Below are 18890 nucleotides of genomic sequence, written 5' to 3'. Positions count from 1 at the left end.
TTCAAATCTCAGGCCATCCAGCACCAGTATTAAACAAAGTGACTAGTTCCATATATAAGCTTACATTAATACTCAGATGAAGATAGAGGTCATTTCCAATTTTCCTGAAGACTAGCTTACACCCCTTCCCAGTCAGTCTCCTTCAAAGGTAACTGCTACTCTGACCTTCACACCCACAGATACAATGAGCACACTTGTGGGCATAGCTTCTTTCACTTCACATTTTGTCAGTGAGACTCCTCCATGCTAGTGACTGTAACAAGGGTCTTCTTTTTTGACTACTGTAAACTATTTTACGAAGATACTATAATTGAATTCTTTACTCCACCATTAATGGACATTTAGATCATTTCTAGTATCTAGAAATTACAGTGTCACGAAGATGGCATTTGGTAGAAATATTTGTGTACCTAAAAACAACAACAACAACAACAACAACTAGGTACCCCTAAGAAGAATTTCAGGGTTGTAAAGTAGGCACACAGTGAACTTTCAGTAGATATTGTCAAATAGTTTTCCACGTAATTGTACAATTTTACATCACCAACACGGTGTGAGCATCCTAGTTGTTCCACATTCTTACCAACACTTGGTGTGGTCAGTACTTTTCCATTGGCCACTCTGATGGCATTTGCCTCCTGACCATGAAGATGATCTTTTCACAAAATGAGCCTTCTCTGGAGTGGTATAAAAACACATCAGAGGAGGTGTACAGGAAATCGTAAGAGAAACCAGTGGAGAGACCAGGAGGAAATGGCGATAGCCCCTTGCCTCCCCCCCCTCTGTCTCTCTCTCTGTCTCTGTCTCTGTCTCTGTCTCTCTCTGTGTGTCTCTGTCTCTGTCTCTCCCTCTCTCCCCCGCCTTCCTCTTCCTCCCCCCCTCTTTCTTGGTTGGTTGTAGGGCTTGAACTCTGGGCCTGGGCACTGTCTCTGAGCTCTTCAGTTCAAGGCTACTGCTCTACCACTTACAGCCACAGCTTTACTTTCGGTTTTCTGGTGGTTAATTGGAGATAAGTGTCTCACAGACTTTCTTGCCTGGGTTGGCTTTGAACTGCAATCTTCAAATCTCAGCCTCCTGAGTAGCTAGGATTACAGTGCCATTGGCACCTGGCATGACGTAAAAATTTGTAATCCAAGGCACTAGGATTGTGGCTTAGTGGTGGAGTGCTTGCCTAGCATGCATGAAGTCCTGGGTTCGATTCCTCAGGATCATATAAACAGAAAAAGCCAGACGTGGTGGTGTGGCTCAGGTTATGGAGGGCTAGCCTTGAGCAGAAGCAGCTCAGGGATAGTGCCCCAGCCCTGAGAGTTCAAGCCCCAGGACTGGTAAAAACAAGCAAATAAAACCACAAAAATTTCTAAACCACATTAGGAACTGTTCAACGATAATAATATCCAAGGAGGCACTGGGCTGCTTCATGAGGTGGGAGGCACTGGTCAGTACAGACTTAGCCATTACAAAGTTCTAGGTGAGGCCTGAAGTCTCTCTGGATATTAGGGGAAATGATGAGATTCAAGGCCTATGAAAGCCTGGTTCTAGGATGAAAGATATATATGGATCGATGAATGCAGGAGGCTCGACAATGGCTAAAAGACATGCTTTCTCCCTGTCTGCTTTTATTTTCCCTGCCTGAGCTCATTCTCTTAGTCACACAGGAAAGCACCTTCTAAAAAAGCAGGGACAGCTAGATAAATGTAGTGTTTCACTGTCACTTTCTGCAGCTGATGTGGTCCCAACACGGAGCCGTGAAGGTCCGCATGCCACGCGAAATTGTCAAACAGTTTTAATTAGAAAAAGTTGTGGGTGGGCATGCATGACTCTATTTTGCATCTCTTGGGGTGTCTGAGTCACCACATGAATCATATAAGCAACAGGGTTCCAGAAAAGGGGTCCACAGCACCTCTCTGTCCCAGCTGCCTGCCCACCAACCTCAACTATGGTGCAAGCACACTTGAGCTCCTCCCCCTCCCGCCCCACAGCTTCCTGAGATCAGGCTACCTTCACTTTCACTAGGATAGACATCTATGTCCTCTTCCTCCATATGAGTTCTAGATGGTTCCAAAAAGGCAGACGTCATAATACAAACATGAAAGGTATCAGAATTGCCTTATGTTCACCTCACCCTTTGAGACCAACCAGCCCTATCCCAGAGGCTATACAAAGTCCCGTACCTCTCAGGTGCTGTCAGAATGAACGAATGAATGAATGAATGACTAGCAATACTATTAGATTTGACAGCCCCAAGACAAAAGCACTGGTAGAATGAAAGTAATATGTAGAAAAGCTGTGGCCTACTGGGCTCTGGTGGCTCACACCTGTAATCCTAGCTACTCAGGAGGCTGAGACCTGAAGACTTTGGTTCAAAGCCATCCCAGGCAAGAAAGTCCTGTGAGATTCATCTCCAATTGACCAGAAAATCAGAAAGTGGAGCTATGGCTCAAAATGGCAGAGAGTTAGCTTTATGCAAAGGAGCTCAGAGGCAGTGCCTAGGCCCTGAGTTCAAGCCCCATGACTACCCCCCTCCCCTGCTAAAAAAAAAAAAAAGCCATGGAGTGCTCCCTTCTTACACTGTTGTGCAAACTTGCCTCACACCATGTATCACAGAAGGTAAAGCTTTATGAAGCATGTTTTTGTATTTTCTGAAAAAACAATATGAAAATGAGCATGAATAGTACCAAAGGCAAATGACAAATCAGGCGAAAAAATAGAACAAAAGGGTAATTTGCTTAATATACAACCCATTCTTACAATAACAAACAAAAATAAGAATTGTGCATAAAAATATACAAAAGGAAAAGGAATAGTTAATCCATATCAAAAGAAATACAGGATAGGTGCCAATGGCTCATATCTATAATCCTAGCTACTCAGGGGGCTGATATGTGAGGATTTCTGCCATTCAAAGCCAGCCAGGGCAGGAAAGTCTGGGGGACTCTTATGTCTAAGTAATCACCAAAAAAAGAGCTAAACGTTGAGCTGTAGTTCAAGTGGAAGAGCACCAGCCTAGAAGAGACCTGTACCCAGAATCAGTACAGAGAAGAAGAAGAAGAAGAAGAAGAAGAAGAAGAAGAAGAAGAAGAAGAAGAAGAAGAAGAAGAAGGAAGAAGAAGAAGAAGAAGAAGAAGAAGAAGAAGAAGAAGAAGAAGAAGAAGAAGAAGAAGAAGAAAGAAGAGGAGGAAGAAGAAGAAGAGGAGGAGGAGGAGGAGGAAGGGGAAGAAGAAGAAGAAGAAGAAGAAGAAGAAGAAGAAGAAGAAGAAGAAGAAGAAGAAGAAGAAGAAGAAGGAGAGGGAGGGAGAGAGGGAGAGGGAGAGAGGGAGAGGGAGAGGGAGAGGGAGAGAGAGAGGGAGAGGGAGAGAGGGAGAGGGGGAGGGGGAGAGGGAGAGGGAGAAAGGGAGAGGGAGGAGAAGGAGAAGGAGAGGAAGAGGAAGAAGAGGAGGGGGAGGATGAGGGGGAAAAGAAGGTAGAAAGTAAAGAAGGAAGGAAGGAAGGAAGGAAGGAAGGAAGGAAGGAAGGAAGGAAGGAAGGAAGGGAGGGAAGGACAACCATCCCATTAAAAGATGGGCTAAAGACTTAGAGACTTCTCTGAAGAGGAAGTAAGAACGGCCTACAGACACATGAAGAAATGCTCGACATCTCTGGCCATAAAAGAAATGCAAATCAAAACAACTCTAAGATTCCACCTCACTCCAGTTAGAATGGCCATTATCAAGAAATCTACAACAGATGTTGGTGGGGATGTGGACAGGAGGGATTGCTAATATGCTGTTGGTGGGATTGTAAACTCGTTCAATCACTATGGAAAGCAGTAGGGTGATTCCTCAAAAGACTAAACAAAGAGCTCCCCTATGGCCCAGCAATTCCATTCCTTGGCATTTACCCAAATGTCCAGAAACAAGGATATACTAAAGCCACTAGTACAACGATGTTTATTGCAGCATTATTTACCATAGTGAAGATATAGAACCAACCCAGATGCTCCTCAATAGATGATTGGATCAAGAAGATGTGGTATTTATACACAATGAAATTCTATGCGGCCATCAGAAAGAATGACATCACCCCATTTGTAAGGAAATGGAAAGATTTGGGAAAAAACATATTATGTTAAGTAAGCCAGACCCAAAGGAACATAGGCTCAATGGTTTTCCTCATTTGTGATAATTAGTACACATCTACGACTCTCCTAGCAGAGAATTACAATAGTTCAAAACCTAGGTACATAATGTCATATAGGATGAGATTAAATGAAAGGATCTCTAGGATATGGAAACAAGAGCTTTATCTTGTGTGATTGTTGTTCTTACTGTACTATGTTATTTCTCTTCTCTCTTTTTGCCCTTTGATTAATCTCATTGTTACTGTATCTGACTTTGTCACTTGGTATATTCTATGTACATTTATTAGTTTATTAGAAATAGGAAAGGGAAAAGGGGAAAACAAGATGATTGGGAGGGGTGGGGGGAGGAAAATGGGGACAAAAACCATGAGAAGGGGTATCAGTGTGGGAAAAGTAATGCATCTATCTGGCAAATGTAACCTTAACCCCTCTATACATTACCCTGACAATAAAAAATAATAAAATGATAAAAAGAAAGGAAGGAAGGAGATGAAGAAAGAAAAGAAGAGGAAGAAGAGGAGGAGGAGGAGGAAAGAGAGAAAGGAAACACAGAAAGAATTGAAGAGGAGGAGGAGGAAGAAGAGGAGAAAGAAAGAAAGAAAGAAAGAAAGAAAGAAAGAAAGAAAGAAAGAAAGAAAGGAAGGAAGGAAGGAAGGAAGAAGGAGACAAAAGAAGAAATGAAGAAGTAGTGGTGGTGGTGGTGGTGGAGGAGGAGAAAGAGGAGGAGGAGAAAGAAAAAGAGAGAAAGGAAGGAAGGAGGGGAAGAAAGAAATGAAGGAGGAGGAGGAAGAAGAAAGAAGAAAGAGGAGGAAGAAGAAGAAAAGAAGGAATAAGAGGGGGAAAAGGAGGAGGAAGAGGGAGGGGGAGGAGGAAAGAATATATGATGACTAATAAACATTTACATAGACAACAAAACATATGCACTAGTATAGGAAAGCAAGATATAAATCATCCATGAATACTCACCTGGAAAGGCCTGCCAACCGCCAGTGAGATTGGCTCAGCACGAGACAGGGGTGGCACTGGTGTGCCCTCCTCCAAAACAGATTAAGCCTTGTCTGTCAAAGAGCCCACACCCTTTGACTCAGCAGTTCCACTTCTAGGAATTTGCCCTATTAGTTTTACTGGCTGAATGGTACACAAATATGTGTACAAATTTCTTCATAATCCCCATCACTCTAAAACCCAGAAACCACATATAACTAGTTGACAGGACACTGGCTGCATCAATTATGGTGGAGACCAATAATGGAATTGTGTTGACATGCTCCTTTGGGCTTATTCCCACTTGTATCACCGTATCCTGCTTATGTAACTCCTCTTCTCCTCGCCTTCCTCCCCCTAGCCTCTGCTCCTCCTCCACCTTTTCATGGCGTTGGCACATGCTAGGCAAATGTTCTGGAGCTAAGTCCCACCCCCAGCCCCCGGAGCACCATTCAGTAGGGACTACACAGTACTAACTACTGTGCAGTGCTAAGCTCTTCGCATGAATCACTTCCTGCAGACCCACTAACTCTGCCATGTAGGTATTTTTTTTTTAATCATCCCCATGTTGCAGATGGAAGGAACTTCAGTACCAAGAAATCTGACTTCAGTGATGGTGTGGGTTTTCTAGGGATGCTAGACCAAACAACCACAAAATGGATGGCTTAACCCACCACAATGTATTGTTATGGTTCAGAATGCTACAAATCCAGTCAAGATGCCACAGGGTGGGCTCCTTCTGGGAGAATCCAGGGAAGGAGAGAGATACTGCCCGGTATCTCTCTCCTGGTTTCTGCTTACATCCTGCAGTCCCTGAAGCCTTTAGCTCATCATTGCTTCTGCCCAGTCTCAGATTCCGTCATCACCAGGAATCTTTCCTGTGTGCCCCTGCTCTTTGCATTGCATTTAGGACCTGCCCTCATGCAGTATGGCCTTGGCTAACATAAGTAAAGATTCTATTTGCAAGTTAGATCCCCTTCTGGGGTTCTAGGTTCACATGACTTGGTGGGGGAGGCACACTAACTCAATACACACAGCAAAGTTGAGTCACACAGCCAGCAGGTGGTGGAGTCTGGGCAGGCAACCTAACTATACCCCTGTGCATCGCCACTCCATGCAGCCTTCTCACAGTGTGACAACTCGCACTTATCTAGTGCCACCAGTGTCCCTGGCCCGCTACATACAAGCAGCTTAACTCACAACAACCCTGCACTATAGAGGGGGAAACCAAGGTACAGAGGGTACAAAAAGATAACTGAGAGCACACAGTTTGTACCTGGAAGAGTTCAGGTTTGAACCCAAGGAGGTGGTCTTCAGAATCCATGTTCTGTTTCTTTTCTTTACTTTGATTATATATATGCATATATATACATATATGCTCTAACGTAGAATTATCAGCATTACATGGCACATAGTCCATTATGATTCCAGAGTTCCTGAATTATTGTGCCAAGCTTCCTAACCTGCTGGTAAAGTCCAGCTCTTTCACAAAGCTTATCCAGTGTCCTATCATGACAATGCACTGTGACTTAGGGCTCAGAAAACATTTCTGTCTCCTGAAAGATTGATGTTGTTCCTTGTAACACAATTCATCTTATCTCCCTTCTTTCCTTGGCTGCCAGGACTCATCTTAGAGCTGAATGTCCAAATACAGTTGCCATTTTCAGCCAGGATGCTGGTCTGCTTTTTCTCTTACTTTCTGTAGTGAATTCCCTTCTCTTCTTTTCCTTTTTTTTTTTTTCCTTTGCTGGTCCTGGGCTTTGAAACTCAATGCCTGGGCATTGTCTCTGAGCTTTTTTGCTCAAGGCTAGTGCACTATCATTTGAGCCACAGCTCCACTTTCAGATTTTGATGTGTTTTTTTTTTCTGGTTAATTGGAGATAAGAGTCGCATGGGTTTTCTTGGCTGGGCTGGCTTTGAACCATGGAATTCTCAGATCTCAGTCTCCTGAGTAGCTAGGCATGAGCCACTAGCACCCAGCTATGTGGTGAGTATTCTTAACCAATGATTTTGAAGGGGTTTCTGGGAGACCCTGGAACCCAATGAAAAATACCTGAACTGTTTCATGTTTAGATGTATTTATGTATCTGGCGCAAACATTAATCAGATCCTCAGTGAGTTTCATGATCCTAATTCTCAAGATTTCTGCCCTGTCTCTAGAATTTTTCCGCTCTAACCAGTCACATTGTCTGTATAGGTTAATTTCAAGTGTAAGTAGAATGGAGTATAAAATGCTCACACACATCCATGTACCACTGCCATCTAGGCTGTATGGTAGTTTTTTGTTTTATTGGGTGTTGGTCCTGGTGCTTGAATTCAGGGTCTCAGTGCTATCTGTGGGCTATTTTGCTCAAAACTACTTGAGGCATAGCCCTCCTTCCAGCTTTGTGGTGGTTAATTAGTGCTAAGAATATCTTATGCCTATTGAATCAAAGTCTTCAATTCTGAAAAGATCCAATGACCAAAATGTATCTTAAAGACTGAAAAGTGCTGTCACCCAAGAGGGGACTCCCATTCTTCAAGCATATCAAACCCTGCAAAGTATACTCCACTTAGGTGACTTGGGGCCATTCCTATTGGGGTTCACTGACAAATTCCAAAATGGAGTGATGTTACCTGCTATTCCTCTTCCACCGGCTTTATGTGCGCTTATGGGTGGATTCAACACCCAGTTATTCCAGTAGGAGCCGGGAGCTGCAAGGATGCAGAAGAGCGATGTGCTCTGCTCTCCTAATACTCAGAATGCTGGTCATGGTGATTATAGAGCTTCATTTGCTGGCTCTTTTCTCTTCATTCATTCATTCAATGGTCAAACATTTAGTAAAACCTAAAGTACTGGTGAAAAGTTGAGGGCTGAGTTACAAGCTAGACACCAAGGAAGCAAGCCAAAATAAATGAGCCACCATGAAGGAACTTCCAGTCTGCACAAAAGACAGGGTGCTTTGAGGGGATGGAGGGAGAACAGGGAAGGTATAAAGGAGCTTGGGTGTGAAGCAAGATTTCAATTTTATGGGCTGAGAAAGGGAGAACAGCATGCAGGCAGAAGGAACAGCAGAGGCACACACAGAGGAACATGAAGACACAAAATGTTTTATGTCATGAACAGAAGGCACCCAGAGCCTGGGGAGGAAAGCTTAGCAATGATTTCAAAGAAACTTGGGCCTAGGTCTTGTTAGATACTAAGGAATTTATGTAGGAAATGGAATTTTCCTGAAAGGAGAGTGTGGACACAGCCACAGGTCTTCACAAAGCTCTACTAACGGTAGCATGGAAGGAAAAGATTCTGAAGCTCTCCAACAGTAGCCTGGGAAAGAGATAAGGAAGGCCCTTGCCTCAGTGGTAGATGTGGGGAAATGGAGATGAGAAGGTAGTATCGACTGGACTTGGTGAACACATGAAAAAGAGTGGGGAAGGGAAAGGGGAGGGCTTCTGGCTTGGCATTTGGTTGGACAGTGTGTTGGGAAGAGAACATGGGCCTATTGGGTTTGAAGTGTCTTTGGGAGGTACTATTGGTACAGATGCCTGGAGCTGGCAGAGTGGTCCAGACCAGATCCAAGAACTTGGAAGCTGTAAGGTGGTTAGAGGCCATGGGTGTGAATAAGAGTGTGAAGGATGCGGGTAAGAGAAGTGTTGATATCCAAGAAAGGTGAGTCTAGGAGGAAGGCTGAGTGCAGCTGGGAGTGCTTCTACTTCCCTTGGCTCCTCTGGGCATAGGAGCAAATATGCAGCTCACAACCCTGCAGGCACACCTAGAAGGTATTCTTGGGGGTGGCATATTAGCCCTGGAGCGTGGGGAACCTGGGAAGCCACAGAGAGGAAGGGGACACTGGGGCAGACTTGTCTCCCTCAGATTTGATCAAAGTCTAGCTCTCACAAAGCACATCTTTGTAAAGACAAGAAAAGGAGAAACAAGAGAAACGCTTGAGTGTTCAGATTTTCAGCTCAGTCAAGGACCCAGCACCTACTAACACCAAGAAAACTTTCCAGACCCTTGTCCTAGATTGACTCCAATGAGCTCATTCTTTAATTATCATTAAGATTAAAGAGAGACAGGCCCCATCCTTTCAAACCAAGAAGAGTTTACAAAAGGAAAGAGAAGAAATGACACTAGCATTTGTGTTATCAATTTGTGTCATGCCCATGGCTTTAACTGAGAATGGCTCCTAGGACCGAAATAATTGATTTATCTGGTGTTCTGGTTTGAAAGGAAAGTGAACTGTCCTTTTTAGAAATGTTGGCAGCCTGGACTGTCCATTAGTAATGCTGAAAATTCAAAACATTGACTGGAAGAATCCATAATGACTGGGTTTATCCAGCATCATCAATAGATGATGTCATTTCAGCAATAAGCAAGAGGAGATCACAAAGCCCCTGGGCAGGATTCAACTACCTTTCATGACCTGCCCCATTGCCAGGGGGCACAGGAGCCTTAGCCAAGACCTACTTCATTTTACCCACTTTTGCTCAGCCTTTTGGTTCCAAAGATTAAGGGCTACTTGGCAGACCATGAAGGATCCCAGTCCTGCGACAGAACACCTCTTAGATTTCCTTAAACTCTGTGGCCTGCTCATGGGTCCTTTTCCTACTTACTCTAGAAGTACTGCCTCTTCCTACATCCTTTTCCCTTCCCTCTTTCTTCTTCTAAGCCTCGAGAAAGAGTTGGAACCTGTGTCCACCCGAACTCCCTTTTGCTCCTCCCTCTGCCCTCACTCGGGTACCAGCTTTAGGCTGGTATTCTATCCTTGAATTATCTCCCCTCCTTCCCACAGCAATCCCTGTGAAGTGGACACTATTGTTAACTCCAGTGTAAAAGAGGAGGGAATTGAGGTGTATACAGCCTGGCACTGGCAGATTCTGCTTTTTAATTCAGTGCCAATTCTGGTGGCCCCTTCCCAGGTCTTACCATCTGTATCTCTCTGAGTTAGCTGTCCCTGTTCTCTTTGGCTCTTGAAAGCCACTTTCTCCCACGCCTTTCCCCCCAACCTCAGTTTGGGTGCTGGGTGCCCCAGATCTCATTCTTGGCATTTTGATGTTTTTTTCTTCTCATTCTAGAGGGCTTTCAAGGGAGATTCCAAGCCCTCTGAATTCCAGGTTCTTTGGGGACCATCTTGTCCACTTCTCCTTGCTCAAGGTCACACTGAGTGAGCTCTGAGGCCTGGGCTGAATTCATTGGCCCGATCTCTAGATTAGCCTCAGTTCCATTACTCAGAGCTGCCTCTCCTCACTCCTTGCTTTCTGGCTTGGCTATGCAGCAAGAAACCACCCTGCCCAGGAGGAGGGAGAAGGTGTGAGCCCCTGATAAGGTGGGGGGGGCAGGGGCTATATTTAGAGGATGAGGGCTTTCCACTTAGGCTGCTAGAAACCCAAGGGCCAATGGCTGTGGGAAACGTGGGTTTGTAACACTAGCTTACCAGAGATAGTGCACCCAAGTGAGGGAGTGTTCCCAGTCTTCACTCAGCCTGTTTGCCCTGTAACTTGAATTGAAGGAAACCTTACTGTTTGGCTCCAGTTCTCCTTAATTAATTCTTTTATCTGCCAGGATTTGAGATGGCTTTAGAGAACACATAATAGAAGTGGAAACAGAAACTTCAGAATAAAGGCACTATTGCTCAAGCAAGAGAGAGTCCTGGACAGCAAGCAGATCACAAATTAGGGGCAATGATGGGGTGTTCAGAGAACCCAAAACCTTCCTGCATGGCAAAAATGGGTCAGGGAGAGATGAGGAAAAGGAGCAGTGGCCATAATGCTGGTGTCCAGCAGTCTGACCTTGGACAGGGGGCTCGGAGGCTCTGCAGGGACAACAAAACGGTGGCCCATTGGGGAGAAAGAGAGGGAGGGTCCTCTGGGTGTTCTCGTGGTCCCTGGACAGGGTCTGGCTCAGTGGTTCAGACCCAGGTGCGTTTGGGCCAGGTGGTCTTCAAGAGTCACCAAGGGGACTGCTGTGGCAAGAAGGCAGGAGGGAACGGGGCTGTGCGCCTCAGAAGGCAACTCACAGGATCACACAGCCAGGGAAACTGAGGCCAGGGTGCTAGAGTGGGAACCCATTCATTGATCTAAAGCTTCCTTAACTTCCTTAACTATTTTGCCTAGACAATGCTGGCCACTCAGCAAAGACATGTCCATAAGCACAGCAGGTGCATTTTCTGGGCTATTCTGAGTCCTAGAGGGACACCAACTTAGGATCCGAGTTTAGGGGAGCAACAAAGCCTCTAGACTGTGTCACCGCTGCACAGCAGGACTGAGTATCCCAGGCCAGAGAAAGGGGAGAACAGGTGCGGGAGTGAGGCCGTCAAGAGCACACCCCGCAGCGTCCCGGCGACTCCCAGCCGCTGGATTGGAACCAACCTAGCCTCACTGTACCAATGGAAAAACCAGGGTGCAGAAGCGGCGACCCCAAGAGTGGAGGAGAACAAGGGGAATTCCTGTCTCCAGTCTGTCACCTCCACCCCCACCCCGGCCAGGCCGCCAGATGCGTGTGGCGACGCCGTCCACCCCGCCATCTCCCACCGCAGTTTGGGAAACTTTTCCCCCAAGCGCTGACACCTCCAGGGCGGGCGGAGGCCCCGGGACGCACCTGCGCTCCACGGACGCCCCCGGGCGCCGCGCCCGGCCGCCGGAGGTCTGCGAGTGCCCGCGCCCGTCTCGCCCGGCCCCCGGGCCGCTTCAAGCTGCTTTCTTCTCGAGCCCCCCACTTCTTCTGGAGCTCACAGCGACGGCGCTCGGGGCGCCCCGGCCAGGGCCGGCCGCGCGCACAGCGCGGCGGGGACGCGAGCTCCAGACACCGGAGCGCCGGGCTGCGCACCCCACTCCCGGGCTCCCCGGCTCCCCAGCCCCGAGGCGACCCGAGGCGGCAGCTATTTATAGAGGGAGCCGCTCTCAGTCCCTCTTGGCGGCGGTGGCGACAGCTGAATATTTTGCCCAGATATGGCTGGGCCCCGGAGCGGCGTCAGGGAACCCCGAGAGTCCATAGAGGACCCCCAAGAAGGTGGAGGCTTACCGGGACGCAGAACGGCGAGGCGAGCGCGGGCGCAGGGCGGCAGCGGGGCGCGCGCGGGAGGCAGGCGGGAGAGCGGAGCGCGGGGCTGAGCGAGCTGTCGAGCTCAGCGGGCGGGTGGGAGCCCGGGGTGGGCCGGCTCCGCGGTCACCACGCCCCGCCCCGCCCGCCCGCTCCCCTCCCCTTCCCTGCCCCCCCCCCCCGCAGCACTCCCGCCCCGCCCTCCCCTCCCCTCCCCTCGGGGCGCAGAGGCGCACTCTTGGTCCTCTCCCACCCTGGGAAGCGACACCCGCCGTGGAGTGCGCGGGACGGAGGGACGGACCCTCGATGTCCGAAAGCCAGGATGGGCAGCCCAGGAAGAGACTCAGTTTCCCCACTATCCCATAGAAGGGTTTAAGCAACGGAGAGTTATCTGGGGAAAGATGGGCACATTCTTTTTGTTGTTTGTGCCTGCAGGGGCTTAGAATTTGCAGGAAGCCTTCAATGGATGGGTGCAAAGCTGTTGAAGCGGCTGCTGCGAGTCCTCCTTTAAGTGAAGCTGCGACCCATCACACTTTTTCCAGCAACCCAGCCAGGTCTGGCAGGAACCCAGACTTTAATAACTATCATTTGGTGAACGCGCAATTCCAACTCAGAGGCAAATGCATTCCCCGCTACACCTTACGGGCAGAGACTGCAAAGTCCAAAATAGCCACTTAAATAACCACAACAAAAGCTCCACTTTCTTAAAAGGCTAACGTGTTTTTCCAGAACAAACCACTTAAACCCAAACAGAAACTGTGGGTGTTGTAATAAGCAAAGGGCTCTTAGTAAGGAATTCATAGGATTGCAGGGAAATGTCTGGGTTTGGATAGTTATGAGAAAGTTGCTGGTAGGGGAGGCCCTAATAAAATCAACTCTTGAATTCTGGTAATTACAAATGAAAAATACTCATTTAAGAATATTTTCACAGGGCCCAGAGTTTGGTCTAGTGATAAAGAGTGCTTGCCTAGCATGCACAAAGACCCGGGTTCAATTCCTCGGTACCACATACATAGAAAAAAACCAGAAGTGGTGCTGAGGCTCAAGTGGTAGAGCTCTAGCCTTGAGAAAGTCCAAGGTCAGTGCTCAGGCCCTGAGCTCAAGCCCAGGACTGGCAAAAAAAAAAAAAAAGAATATTTTCACAGATGGTCAAAATAGTTTGTTTGCAGCTATGAAAATAGAACAAGGAAACCTGTTCCCCCAAAATTAAATTGTCTTGAAGGAGTGGGAGGGAGAGGAAGAGGGAGAGGGAGTAAAACTGATTAGGATATATCATCAATATAGCACTAATGAAATCCACCACTATATAGCTAATGTAAGCTAATAAGATTAAAATATTTTCACAAAGATATATTTCTATATTATGAAAACTCAACTATTGAGAATGTTCCTTATATGTGTGTATAAATTTTAAGTCAGTGAAATAGAAATCATCTCTTAAGTTGTAGACAATTTTCTCACCCTTTTTATTATTTTAGGGAAAGAGACCATTATAAGAAAAAAAAAAAAAAACCACATGTAGGGGCCAGGAATTTGGTCTAGTGGTAGAGTGCCTGCCTACCATGCACGAAGACCTGGGTTCCATTCCTTGATACCACATACATAGAAAAAAAGCCAGAAGTGGTGCTGTGGTTCAAGTGGTAGAGCTCTAGCCTTCAGAAAACCCAAGGACAGTGCTCAGGCCCTCATCTCAAGCCCAGGACTAGAAAACAACAACAAAACCCAAAACAAAACAAAAAATCACATGTACATGTATATGTAATGTGTGCGTATGGATATACATTTCAAATTAGACATTTTCAAATGTTTGTTAGGGAGTCAAATACTTTAGTACCTATAATATTTTATATTTTATTTAGTACCTATAAAATTTTAGTGTGAACACCTGTGCAAGTAAGCCCCAATCAACAAACATTCCCTAGGTGTTAAGCCAGCCTTCTCGTCACAACTCTTCCTGAAGGGGCTCACTTTCTTAGCTCACACCTGTAATCCCAGCTACTCAGAAGGCTGAAACTCTAGAGGATTGCAATTCAAAGCCAGTCGGAGCAGAAAGATAGAACGTCATCTTCAAAAAGGCACCAAAAAGCCTTGCTGGAGGTGTGGCAAGAAATCCCAGGGGGTGCTAGTCCCCCATTTTAACCTAGTATTCAAAAAAAACTTCTTTTGACCCTTTAACAGTATTCATATCCTTAGGTTCTCTGTCTGGACTTATGCAGTTTGTCTTCATTTGTTCAACTCTGCTAAGATTAATCCATGGTATTTCATGTGCCTGTCATTTGTTTTCCCTCATCACTGTAGAGTTTTTCCATCATATGAATATAGTACAATTTTTAAAAATCCATTTTCCTATTAAGGGCATTCAGACTTGGTAACAAATACTGGTGACATTCTTCCACGTGTCCTCCTGTACAAGGAAAGAAGCACACAGTTGCAGAGCTGGATCATGAAGCATGCCTAACTCCAACTGAAGGAGTGAAGCACAGACTCCTCCAAAGCCACAGTGCAATTAACATTTCCACATTCTCAGCAGTACTTAACAGGAACAAGAGCTAGACATTCCAACCATTGTGATACGTGTCTTGTATCGAGGTTCCAACTTGGGTTCTTATGGTTGACACCATACGTTTATTAGCCAGTTGGATGTCTTTTGTGAAATATTTGCTGCAACTGATTGCCCACTTTTCTTCTGGAGAGTTTTGTGTTTAGTGAACATATTACAATATATATATATCACTAGATTCTTCTCTAATGTTGCCTTTTGACCTAATATCTTGAGAAGTGTATTAGTTGTGGGGTTTTTTGTTGTTGTTTGTGGGTCATGGGCTTGAACTCTGGGCCTGCGCGCTGTCCTTGAGCTCTTCAGCTCAAAGCTACTACTCTCTCCCTTGAGCCACAGCCCCACTTCCCATTTTCTAGTGATTAATTGGAGTTAAGAGTCTCACATTAGTTAGCACCCAGGCTGGCTTTGAACCTCAATCCTCAGATCTCAGCCTCCTGAATAGCTAGGATTACAGGTGTGAGCCACCGCGCCCGGTGTCTATTAGTTTTTTTGGGGGTGTACTTTGTATGTCCTGCTTAATAATTTTTCCTTAGTCCTGAGTTATAGAGGTAATTTTCTACACTATCTTCTTTAGTTTTTCATGTTTAGGTTTCTGACTACCTGGAACTGACTTTGGAATATGGTGGGTGTAAGGTAGAGGCCAGGTTCATTTGCATGTCAAATTGTGTCAGCACCAGATTGTTTTATGTTCAAACACGTAATTGTTTTATTTAAAAAATAGAAACATTTCTAAAGCCAGTGAAATAGAAAACATCTATTTTTAACAATTTGAGTCAACAATCTGAGTTTTGCTTTTTTTGTTAGGGAAAGGGACCATCATAAAAAATGCTGTAATGGCATGGCTTCTCAGGAGGCTGAGATGTGAGGTTTGTAATTTGAATCCAGCCTAAGCTGGAAAGTCTGAGACTGTATCTCCAATTAACCAGCAAAAATACTAGACTGGCTGGTCACCAATGGCTGTTCATGTGAGGACTGAAATTTGAAGCCAGCCTGGGCAGTAAAGTTGGCAAGACACTTATTTGCAATTAAATGCCCCCAAAAAAACTCCAAGTGGAGCTTGTGGCTCAAGTGGCAGAGAGCTAGTCTTGAGCAAAAGAACTCAGGGACAGTGCCTATACCCTGAGTTCAAGCCTACACAAAATACTAGCACATACCTAGACAAAATACTAGTCTGGAGGTGCAGCTCAAATGGTAAGAGTGTCAGTCATGAGTAAAAAAGTTGAGTAAGAAAACATGAGGCCCAGAGTTCAAAGTATAGTACCAGCGCACACACGCTACTTTATCTCACTTAAATCCTTATGTGCCAGAATATTTTCCCTTTATCACAAATGGAATCACTGGCATAAGTATTCTTGAATTCTGAGTCAGTTGAAAAAGAGCTTGGGCACCAGCAACTCACCTGTAATCTAACTACTTGGGAATCAGCAATTTGGAAGGATATAGGCACAGGTCCAACTGGCAGAAATAAAAGAGGAGTAGAGAGGGAGGGAGGGGGAGGAAAACTGCGAGAGAAGGGAAAGAAGGGAAGGGAAAGGAAAGGAGAGAGGAGGGAGGGAGGGAGGGAGGGAGGAAGAGAGAGAGAGAAATAGCAACAAAAAAAATCCCACCTCATTTTAGTCAATAAAAGTGGACACAGTGGGACTCGGAGTTTGGCCTAGTGGTAGAGTGCTTGCTTAGCATGCACGAAGACCCGGGTTCGATTCCTTGGTACCACATGCATAGAAAAAAGCTGGAAGTGGTGCTGAGGCTCAAGTGGTAGAGCTCTAGCCTTGAGAAAGTCCAAGGACAGTGCTCAGGCCCTGAGCTCAAGCCCAGGACTGGCAAAACAAAAAAACAAAAAAACGTGGACACAGTGGTGTGAACTTGTCACTTCAACTACACAAGAGGCAAACTACATAACAGGAGGCAAAATACACTGGCAAAAGTGTGAGATTCTATCTAAAAAACAATGTAAACGAAAAGCACTGGGGTAGAGCACTTGACTGTCAAATGTAAGGTGCTAGGTTTATACCAGTACTACAAACAAAACAACAAAAACCTTAAAAGCTAACGATAACTCCTACATGTTTAAGATGAACAGCTTAAAAAACATTCGCCTTTCCTCTTCCTTTTCTTGTTTCTCCTAGATTTTTCTCAAGTGACTTTAAGATTATTTATTTCCAGGGTCAGTAAAATGGCTCAAGTGATAGCATCTGCCTCATTCTTTCCACTCAAACTTGACCATTCTTGTTTTTAAAGCTTGCCTCTACTATTTTTCCTGCCCCTCCCCATTTATACTGTCTGCTCTAATGATTTTAATTTTTAAAAATTCAAGTTTTTTTGTTCTTTTCATTTGCATTGTTCCACTTTCATCCACCCCCAGCCCCACTTCATCCTGAGACCACTGCTAAAACTTACAGATCTCCCCATCTGCTCACCATGTAGCAAGTGCATGCTGAGTGGTGGAACTGTCATTCTGCTCGTGTGTATGGTATTAGGCAGTGGCGTGCTGGAGACAATCATGCAGGGTCACAAAAGCCTTGAAGGAACATCTCCTCCTAAATCAATATTCAGTGATGTCACATTGATAGTCAGAAACCACCAACGGAGTGAGCCATGGCTTGTATGTCAGCGCACACATCAACACTCACCTCCCAGCAACCAGTACCAGACACAGAGCATTTACCAAGGTATTACTGATAAAGAGACATACCCTCAGAGAAGGTATATGCTCATTATCTACTTGGGGTGGCAGGTAATAAGGCAACTAGTTGTGACAGTAGAGTGGGCATAAAGTTTGATGGAGAGTTGGGTACGGCAGTGCATTCCTGTAATCCCAGTACTGTGGAGGTTGAAGCAAGATGATTAGGAGTTCAAGGTCAGCCCAGGTGACATTGCAAGACCTTGTTTCTAAAAATAACAACAAAAAATAAACAAAAACAAAATACCATGGACTGGACAAGAGCACCAGTCACAGGTCAGACAGGGCACTGATGTGCAAAAGTTGGTAAGGGAGAATGAGTTACAGGCAGAGGGAATGGAACAGACAAGTTTTGAGAAAAGCCAATCTTGTGTGACAACATTAGTTGCCCTGGATGAATATATGTAGGGTTCAGGGTCCAGATAAAGGCCTCTGTGGGTGGAGCTGAGATGAAGAAGAGGGGAGCCAGGAATGGAGCTTGTGAAAGGCCTGCCTGGTCATGGCTAAATTCTCTGGGCCTTGAGAAATCACTCCAGATTTGTGGTGAGGACATGGTTGTTTGCCTGGCTCGAAGACTCCAGGTCACATGCTTTAAGGGTCACTTGATTTGGGGTACAGCACTACTCAGGGAACTCTAACTGGAGAAGAACCCTGTATGACAAGGAAGACATTAACAGCACAGGCAATGAAATTTCATCTTAGACCATAAAGCCTAGAAATGACAAGGTAGTCTAGTTTTTACATTGATAAACATTTTTATTCTAATATTATAGTAATAATTCAAGTGCAATTTTCTTTGAAAAGTCAACTCTGTTAAAACAAAACTTGCTAAATATTTCTCATCAAACATAAGCATATTCTTTCCAATCTCCCACAACAGTCAGAGCCATGTAGCAGAAATAAGATTTTTTTAAGCCTACTACATTTTATTATTGCTAAAAAAAATCTGAATTAGTTGTCAAGTTCCCAGACGCAGTGATTAATTAACTTTTGAAAGCTCTACCAGATACTGTGACATAAAATCATGAATCCAGGTGTCAGTGTCTGGCAGTGACGTGTCTACTAGATAGACCACTACCTTCCGGTCCCAAGGGTTAGTGCTTTCAATAACCGTCTGTACCAGTGCCACCAGAGCTTTCTTCTCCACATGATTTCGAAACACCATTGAAGCCTCCTCAGACCACTGGCTGCACTTCACTCCTAAGAGAAAATCAGGGAAGATGAAGGTTCAAAACACACCACACCTTTCTTTCTTTTTTTGCCAGTTCTGTGGCTTGAACTCAGGGCCTGGGTACTGTCCCTGAGCTTCTTTTTGCTCAATGTCAGCATTCTACCACTGGAGCCACAGTGCCACTTCAGCTTTTTCTGAGTAGTTTATTGGAGATAAAGAGTCTCACAGGCTTTCCTGCCAGGGCTGGCTTCAAATCACAATCCTCAGATCTCATCCTACTGTGTAGCCAGGATTACAGGCATGGGCCACCTATGCTGGCTTTGATCCACTTTAAGGGGAAATGTTTAGTCTATTTCCTAGTAG

The 18890-nt window shown here is 45.4% G+C and overlaps 2 protein-coding genes across 3 annotated transcripts in view; both read right to left on the bottom strand.

The window, feature by feature from the left end:
* Tmod1 (tropomodulin 1) overlaps positions 1 to 12209 on the bottom strand; it is a 75399-nt gene extending 63190 nt beyond the window's left edge. Inside the window, exon 1 of one of the 2 annotated variants that reach the window (XM_090330292.1) lies at positions 12099 to 12209. The gene's annotated coding sequence lies outside the window, so the exon portion shown is untranslated. Of the gene's footprint in view, positions 1 to 5083; positions 5394 to 12098 lie in introns of those variants that run through there. The other variant, XM_090330294.1, reaches the window with a different exon arrangement.
* Positions 12210 to 18091: 5882 nt separating this feature from the next.
* Positions 18092 to 18890, bottom strand: part of Tdrd7 (tudor domain containing 7) — a 57108-nt gene continuing 56309 nt past the window's right edge. The window contains exon 18 of the mRNA XM_090330288.1: positions 18092 to 18556. Within this exon, the coding sequence (XP_090186414.1) occupies positions 18336 to 18556 (221 nt within the window). The 3' untranslated portion in view covers positions 18092 to 18335. The remainder of the gene's footprint in view (positions 18557 to 18890) is intronic.

This window comes from Megascapheus bottae, chromosome 3 (genome assembly GCF_031878675.1).
Source record: "Megascapheus bottae isolate mThoBot1 chromosome 3, mThoBot2.hap1, whole genome shotgun sequence".
Taxonomy (NCBI): domain Eukaryota; kingdom Metazoa; phylum Chordata; class Mammalia; order Rodentia; family Geomyidae; genus Megascapheus; species Megascapheus bottae.
Note: the sequence above shows the minus strand (reverse complement) of the source record. Positions and strands in the feature narration are given on the sequence as shown.